The 9,259-nt window shown below is 35.1% G+C and overlaps 1 protein-coding gene across 1 annotated transcript in view; it reads right to left on the minus strand.

The window, feature by feature from the left end:
* Nucleotides 1-2,592: 2,592 nt before the first annotated feature.
* The window catches only part of LOC107549207 (contactin-associated protein-like 2), an 8,912-nt gene continuing 2,245 nt past the window's right edge, over nt 2,593-9,259 (minus strand). Inside the window, exons 2-4 of the mRNA XM_016230208.1 lie at nt 4,821-5,051; nt 4,072-4,143; nt 2,593-3,189 (exon numbers count right to left, since the gene is read on the minus strand). Of these exons, the coding sequence (XP_016085694.1) occupies nt 2,990-3,189; nt 4,072-4,143; nt 4,821-4,857 (309 nt within the window). The 5' untranslated portion in view covers nt 4,858-5,051 and the 3' untranslated portion in view covers nt 2,593-2,989. The remainder of the gene's footprint in view (nt 3,190-4,071; nt 4,144-4,820; nt 5,052-9,259) is intronic.

Below are 9,259 nucleotides of genomic sequence, written 5' to 3' on the forward strand. Positions count from 1 at the left end.
TTTGTGGGTCGACCACTCCTGGGACGATTCATCACTGTCCCATGTGTTTTCCATTTGGAAATTATAGTTCTGACAGTGGATCGATGCAGTCCCATAATTTTAGAAACAGCTTTGTAACCCTTGCCAGACTTATAGTAAAAAATGATCTGTTCTTTTACATCTTCTGGAATTTCCTTTGATCGTGGCATTTTGCACTTGCTGAATCTTTGTGCTGATTGTAATGGATATAGATCAAAATCAGGTGCTGTAGAATCACTGTAGTTACCAACCGCTTCAGCGAGGCATCTGCAATAGTTAAAAAGAAGTTCTTTAAATTTGATCTCTCTGCTAGATCGGTTTTAAGTGATGTGACATGTGGCCAAGTATGGTGACCCATACTCGGAATTAGTGCTCTGCATTTACCCATCCAAAGTGCACACACACAGCAGTGAACACACACACACCGTGAACACACACCCGGAGCAGTGGGCAGCCATTTATGCTGCGGCGCCCGGGGAGCAGTTGGGGGTTCGGTGCCTTGCACAAGGGCACCTCAGTCGTGGTATTGAAGGTGGGAGAGAGCGCTGTACATTCACCCCCCAACAATCCCTGCCGGTACGAGACTCGAACCCACAACCTTTGGGTTATGAGTCCGACTCTCTAACCATTAGGCCACGTCTCCATAAAAAACACCCATTTAGGGACATTAAAAAGATTTAGCATGAACTATTTAGACAAATATAGATGGAAATGGAAATATAAATGGAATAATAAATGGAAATATAGTATAATCTTAACTACAGAACTAAAAAGATTTGAACAAATATTTAACTGATAGTTAATTTTTTGTATATTAATAATTAGTTTATAATAGTTAATATGTATAGTAATTTAATTACATATTATTTATTTAATACTGAATTAAATATGTAATAAAACATTTACACTACTAAAAGTTCGAGGTCAGTCAGATTTATTTGTTTTTGAAAGACATGTCTTATGTCCACCAAGGCTACATTTATGATAGGGGGAAAAAAAGTTTAAAACTGTAAAATTTTGAAATATTATTGCAATTTGAAATAACCGTTTAGTATATTTTATATATACATTTCTGTGATGGCAAAGCTGAATTTTCAGCAGCCATTACTTCGGTCTTCAGTGTCATATTCCTTCAGAAATCATTCTAAAATGCTGATTTGTTGCTCAAGAAATACCTATTTCTTATTCTTATAAGTACGGAAAAGCTGTGCTCCTTAATATTTTTGTGCAAACCGTGACACTTTTTCAGGATACTTTGATGAATAAAAAGTTCAAAAGAATAGTAGGCTATTTATTTGAAATACTTTAAATACATTAACTACTTTTAAATTGAACCTACTACTTAACGGTATCGTAAAACACGAACAAATCTTTCTTAATATAGTCAACCTTAGTCAAAAGAGGTGCCAAAACATATGAAATATGAACACGCGTCTACAATCTGTTTAGCAACAGCATGTAAGTGAAAAGGGACGACTGTGACCTAATAAAACAAAACGAGTGAAAGGGAAACGTCAAAGAAAGACAAGACAAACAGTAAACACAGACCCTTCCAATCCTTTAACATTACGCATAAAACCTTTCAAAAATTATATGAATCTAAATTATAAGAAGATGCATATCCACTGAAGGGGTGGATTCTTTTCGCAAAATCACATAAGAGAGCTGATTTGACAATGATCAAAATAACTCGACATCTCTACGAGATAATTATAATGAGCTTTCAGATCAGAGACTCAGAATTATTCCAAAACATGGCAAATGTGTCATAATGCTAAACCTAGATATTTATAACAAATAAATACATTACATATAAATCTGAGGTTGAGCAACATCAGCTTTCTAAAATCATTCTGTGAACCAGCCTCTGAGAGAATGGATAATCTGTACGTAAATTATGTTTTATTTGATATTTTATTCAAAAAAAAGTTTTTAACACGTCGAAAGTAATTTCACAAAATGCACAGTGCAATAAATTCTTAAAATGTTGTAGCATACATATAAAATAAAATTGTCCATTTCTGAAGATTTCTATAACATTGCTGTTCAGAACACTTCTAAACTCCTAAATGTTGTGTCTACTTTCTTTTTGGACAAATAAATTCAAACAGCCATTCGATTTGTTGGGATTCTCCTTTTACCTATTTAACCAAAGTAAATTCTCCACAGCCGGCTGGCTGAATCCTAAAGGCACCTTGAATTAAGTCATTCAATTGGGTGTCAGTAGTCCCACCTTTTTCATCTGAAATGACAAACACTGATGATACATGTTTGCGTTTTCATCTGCCAAATAGATGCCACCATGCCAATGCTTTACCACAGCCTGCATAAATGAATCACAGACAAAATGATCTCTCAAAATATCATCTTTATGCCATGATACATGCCTTCAGCAAAACAAATACTTAAGACTGAGAGGTGTTTGGCAAGGGACAATAATCTGAAGGCTTCCACAAGAAATAAATGAGCATAGCTGTGCAGAAGGCTACAAACAGAGTCGATTTGACATAATTCTTGGTGCATGCCTTGTTTTTCTTCCCTCGCTGATGATATACAATCTGATTTCATCTTAAAATTATATCTCTGTCATTGGTGCAATAAATTAAATAAAAATATTCATATAGAGCATTTAACAATTACAGTCTGTCTAAAAATTTTCCACACGAGGACTTTTTGTAAGATTAAGCAAAAGAACACGTGAAGAAAATTATTAAACTTACACTACAATTTTCCATAAAAGAGGATTTTGGCAAATAATTATGTTTCTGTAAAAAAAAAAACACATAGTGAAATTATTTATTAACATGTGATACAGAGATTACACACTTAAAAGACTTCTGCCAAAACACAATAGAAAGAGACAAGCCAGTCACTATGTACAGGACAGTTTCTCAAACTGGTGATGAGCTTGATCCCAAAACATTAGTTCTGATACTCAAAAAAAGATTCGGAAAGAGTCTGTACACGCCCATTATATGAACCATTCTTTCTTGCTTTCGTCGATGGTCTCTGTGAAATTGGGCTCGGTGCCGATAATGGCCGCATCGGCTGACTCTGACGACTCTCCCCCCTTGGCCTCGTTGGTGTGGTAGGTGCCTTTATGGCGGAACATGTACCGGATCAGAAACACCAGCGTGCACAGAATAGTGAAGATCACCACTGCTATGATACCTGCAAGGAAAATACATTCACGACTGTTAAAGGAATAGTTTTAAAGGAAAATTAGCTGAAAATGTACTCACCCTACAGCCATCCAAGATGTAGATGAGTTTGTTTCTGCATCGGAACAGATTCAGGGAAATTTAACATTGCATCACTTGCTCAGCAATGGATCCTCGGCAGTGAATGGGTGCCGTCAGAATGAGAGTCCAAACAACTGATATAAACATCACAATAATTTACAAATAATCCATACAACTCCAGTCCATCAATTAACATCTAGTGAAGAGAAAAGTTGCATGTTTGTAATAAAAAAAATCCATCATTAAGACCTTTTTAATTAAAAATTTTTTAATGTCCCCTTGTTGTCCCGTCACATCAAAATCCACCGACATATTTTGTTTATAACTGTTTTTGCTTGTAAACAGTGCATCTGTGCATATTTCTCTCCTAATTCAGACGAGATGCCTTTTTCACTGGAGAAATCAATATGGATAGAAGACTCGGAAGCAATCTGGAAGCAAAGGTTTAAAGTTAAAAAGGTTTCAGTGATGGATTTGTTTCATTGCAAACAGCTTTTCACTTCATAAGATGTTAACTGATGGGTTGGAGACATGTGGATTACTAGTGGATTATTGTGATGTTTTTATCAGCTGTTTGGACTCTCATTCTGACGGCACCCATTCACTGCAGAGGATCCATTGTTGAGCAAGTGATGTACTGCTAAATTTCCCCAAATCTGTTCCGATGAAAAAACAAACTACATCTTGGATGGCCTGAGGATGAGTTAATTTTCATTTTTGAAATAAATACTCCTTTAATGCCTAAAAGAATAGATAACTTAAAATAAGTAATTTTTCATCTGAATTAGATATGAATATGTTTCCATCTCACCCCCTATTATAGCTGAATTCCTATTTACTCCATCCGGTATCACTCTTTCCTCATTGAAGGGGAAATCAGCACCTGTAGGAGATCATAATAATTATAATAATTAAATGTCTATATAGTTTTAGTTAACTATAATAACCTTGATAGTCTGAAAACGAATACATGTGAAAACACTGAACAGTCTGATATGTCTGAGAAGAGAATGAATCATTTTCTCTTTGCCAAATGAACTACTGTGACGAAACATAATTCTTTATAACATGTTTTTCAGATACACAAACATATATTGGTTTAATCTGATGCACTAATGCACTTATAGCTGAGCAAAGCATATTTGTGTTTACAGAAGCCATTGTGTCCACTAACTGGCCATTGACCTTTTTAGAATGGCAGGACACAGTAAAGGAAGGCCTGTTTATGTTGTTATGGTTAGTCGAATCTAAAATGTGCTACTGCTGCATTGAATTTTTGCTCTGTATCGGTTTTTCACATTTAAATCAGACTGAAAGCAATACAATGAAATGTGGCATTTAAGACGCACATTTAGGAGGGTTTCTATAAAGAGGTTTACAGCAGGCAGATCCCGTCGGTCAGGTCAATGCAATGCAATGATGCAATCAATAACCTAGCATTGGAAATTGAATGTCTTTTACACCACTCCTGGAAAATAATGCAGGACTGAGAGATTTCAGTGCATTTCTGGGACTTCAAGACCTCTTTTGTTAGTATTTGGCTTGTTTAAATGTGCTCACCTGCGTCTAGGTGCCATGGGTCGGTTGCAGCAGACATGGGGGGGATTGTGAGGGGTGATGCTCCACAGTTGGATTCCACCAGTTTACCCTGGTGTGAGACGGGTGCAGAACCACGGGACCTGAGAGCGGCTTTCAGAGGAGCAATGCTGTTGAACTGCACTCTGGACAGGCAACCCACAAACCCGGGTGTGTTGTATTTTTCTATAAGCACCGGATCGATGTAACCGGTTTCTGCAAGAAGAGGAGATACAGATAGGCATCTAAAGTTAGACTAAGAACAAGAGAATAATCAGCATCTAAATGTTTGAAAAGTCAGAAAGCCTGAAATACAAGATAACTGCAGAAAACTGATCCAAGCCTTGTTCCAGGAAATGTATTCCATTTCACTGCAATAAAAGGATAAGATCAATGCGTGTTCATGTATAATGTACATACATCAGATCTGCATTACAATGTCATCCTAAAATAAAACCTTAACCTTAATAACTGAATCTGAACAAAGAATGTATCATTTCCACTTGAATTACAAACATATTGATTATAAATTACTCTCTTCATGTATGCCATTCCCATTCAATGGTTTTCACATTTTAAATGTAAACCATTTATTTGTTGCTACACTGAATATTTAAAGGCACAGTTCACTTAAAAAAAATTACTCACTGTCATTTGTTGCAAACCTGAATGACTTTATTTCAGATCATTTTAATGTATAATTTGATCTAGATCACAGAATGATTTGTTCATGAATTAGATGGAAATTGTAAACACACTGATGATAGACGCATAGAAATTCATAGCTCACTGGCTTATCAATGATTAATGACTTATATTTTGGTTTGATCCTAAAATAAAACAAAATATAAATATTAGATGAAAAACTTGACAAGAAATAAAAAAATGACAAAATCACATAACAAAATTGGTCAAATGTGAACTAAAACTAAAATGAAAACTGAAAAAAAAAAATATATAATATATAATATATAAAATATACAGGTGCATCTCAATAAATTAGAATGTCGTGGAAAAGTTCATTTATTTCAGTAATTCAACTCAAATTGTGAAACTCGTGTATTAAATAAATTCAATGCAAACAGACTGAAGTACACTCTAAAAAATGCTGGGTTGTTTCAACCCAATGTTGGGTCAAATATGAACTAACCCAACTGTTGGGTTAAATTTTGGTTACATTTTTGCACCCTAAATCATCACAGACTGTGGAAAATTAACACTAGACTTCAAGCAAATTTGGGCTATGAGCTTCTCCACCCTTCCTCCAGACTCTAGGACCTTGGTTTCCAAATGAAATGCAAAATTTGCTCTCATCTGAAAAGAGGACTTTGGACCACTGGGCAACAGTCCAGTTCTTCTTCTCCTTAGCCTTGTTAAATGTGAGCCAAAATCATCACAATTAAGAGAACCAAAGACTTAAACTACTTCAGTCTGTGTGCATTGAATTTATTTAATACACGAGTTTCACAATTTGAGTTGAATTACTGAAATAACAGTAATTAATAACAGTAATACTGAAATAACTTTTCCATGACTTTCTAATTTATTGAGATGCACCTGCATATATATAACAGCATATAAATAAAACTAACACTGACTTGTTCCCCACATAAGGCCCTTATATGACTTCAGAAGGCTCATAATATGTCTTATGTGCCACTTTCATGATATTTTAATTATGCTTTGTGCCCTTTTTGACAAGAGCGACTAGAACATTCTTCAAAACGTCTTTTATGCTCTACAGAAGAAAGTCATACGGATTTGGAACAACATGTGTGTAAGGTGTAAATAACGACAGACTGAAATAACTGATTGCTGCTCAATAGTCCAAACCGATCTTTATACTCTATGCTATTTAAATCCAAACAGCAGAGTAATCCTGACATAAGATTAAAACCCAGTCCTCAGACATTTTCATAAAACACTTTATATTACACTTCTATTCTTTTCTCTCCCACTCTTTCTTGTCTTCAGGCACACTGACATATCCTGGTACCTTCACAGTTCAGCAGAGATTTTCCTACTGAACACCCTCCACCGAACACAGACAAAAGAGTCAGTCTAACTGCTGCACATTACAAACAAATCCTCTTCAAACCTGTGTTTGTGAAGCCTCTTCAAAGCAGTTGTGGTGCGCAGCTAAATTCAGCATTCTCTCACCACAGCCAGGGATAAAGTACATCCTGTCTCAACGGTAAAAGACCGTACATGAAAAACACACAATGAGAACAATGGATAACAAAAGCAAAGCAAGCTGTCTGTGTTGTGCATCAAGAGCACCTCATAGGGACAATGATTTTTTGATTCACAGTATCACAGTAAAACAGTTTTTGGCAGTGGTGGTATGCGAGAGATGACAATATGTCAGAGATTCAAGGTTGTGAAGCATTCATAAGTAAATTGAAAATGCCTTTTGAATTGCAATTCAACTCCTGAAACTTATTTGCACCAATAAACAAGATGAAAAATGATGTGTAATTTTTATGAATTTATATATGTATGTGTGTGAATAGTATAGCAAATATTATTGTTCAAAAGTTTGGGCTTGGTCATTTTTTTTTTTTTTTTTTTTAAATGTCTATAATGTTCACCAAGGCTGCATTTATTTGATCAAACATACAGCAAAGACTGGATTTTTGCTGTATAAAAAAATGAAACAATATTATTACAATTTAAAATAACTGTTTGTTTTAAATATATACAAATATAAATATGTTGATTTTGTGGTCAAGAAACATTTTTTTAAAATTAATTTAATTTTTAAAAAAAGTTGTGCTGCTTAACATTTTTGTGGAAACCATCCTACATTTTTTTTTAGGATTCTTTGTTGAATAGAAGAATTCAAATGCAACAAAATGAATCCTTGTTAAATAAAAGAAAACAAATCATTCTTTAAACTTATTGATAATACTGATAATTAAAAAAAAAAATGTTTGTAATATTTTGCAGGGTACAAGAAATCTAAGAACTTCTACGCTCATGTGTTGCACTAATGAACGTCAACAAACATTCGCTAAATTCAGAAATTATGGGCCAAAACACAAAAATATTCCAAATGCTAGGTCTCGCAAGGCTAAAATGGGATTCCCCCCCATTCAGCAAAAAGAAATGGTCTCCCCACACAACTAAAGTCAACCTCGCAGCTCAATGCTCAGCAGAAAGCGAAGAAATGTGATAACATCTTCATGAATACTAGTCTCCATATCAGATTCTTGCAGGCACAGGGCAGACAGAACACTTGTTCACTTTCAGCAAGACACCTATTAATACCAATACACAAAATCTGATCTGCTTGAATTTCGGTTTCAGTGATCTGTTTTTCAATTTGAAGTGACTGGGGTAAAAAGAAACAGAGCTGTAGTGACATTACATCTCTGATGTGAATGATCTCATTAAATTCTGTTATTGCCTTTGCTTTAAATTACTAGAATATGAAATTAGAGAGAGTAATTTGAGTGTCTCTCACCACTCGTATGAAAAATGACATCAAAGCATAGCAAATTAAACGATTATCATTCTTGTCACATTCAGATCCACAATCTACTTTCTAGTGCAAATATTTTCTGTGATTTAAAAGAACATAGCTACAGCAGAACCCCTGACTGGAAAACGCATAAAACCTTTGACGTTCAGATTCATGTTTGTTGTATGAAATATAACACATTCTGCTGTGTACTGGTTCCTCAGAGGCGTGAAACGTGGCTGGAATATTTATGAGAATTGACTGATTGTTGCTGCTGCAAATTCAGGTGGAAAGCTCTGGAGATTTCCCTCTCGCTTTTCATGATGCTCTGATTATTAGACATGCTGCAGTATTTGCACTTACATTACCCCTTGTTTTGTGCAAACTGGACTTTCATTATATGGTTTTTACCCCCTTGATGAAATGTTTTATACCACAAGCAGATGGCTCAAATTAGCCACAGTTTTGCTTTTCTCCAGCTGATGTTAACAGGGAGGAGGGAGCACTGCAGTTTCTTTGTTCCTCAATGCTGCAAACTTTACCTTGAGTCATAGTTACGGGAACAAACATTGGTTTTCTCAATTCAGACTAAATGTTCATCTTGGCCTGCTGTCGTTTATCTCTCTGTGACTGACTGATAAATAAAAGCAGACGATTGCAGCTGTGTGTCTGTCCTGTTGATCTTGGAGGGCATATGGTGCTTTTAGTGTGGTGCAGAGCAATACGATTCAGGCTAATTAGATTCAAGGTCAAAATCTGGCTGATAAGAAAGAAGGGTGGATGGTGTGACCTGAAAGTGGTGGCATCTCCCCCCACCCAGCATTATTTCAGTGCAGTGAATGATAAAATAAGGCATCCAGAGCTCAAAATAATATATTTTTTTGCACATTTTTAAATATATTTAAAAATATATTTGAAAAAAAAAAAAAAAAAAAAAAAAAAAAAAAATATATATATATAT

This window comes from Sinocyclocheilus grahami, unplaced genomic scaffold, assembly GCF_001515645.1.
Source record: "Sinocyclocheilus grahami isolate Dianchi unplaced genomic scaffold, SAMN03320097.WGS_v1.1 scaffold365.1, whole genome shotgun sequence".
Lineage (NCBI taxonomy): Eukaryota > Metazoa > Chordata > Actinopteri > Cypriniformes > Cyprinidae > Sinocyclocheilus > Sinocyclocheilus grahami.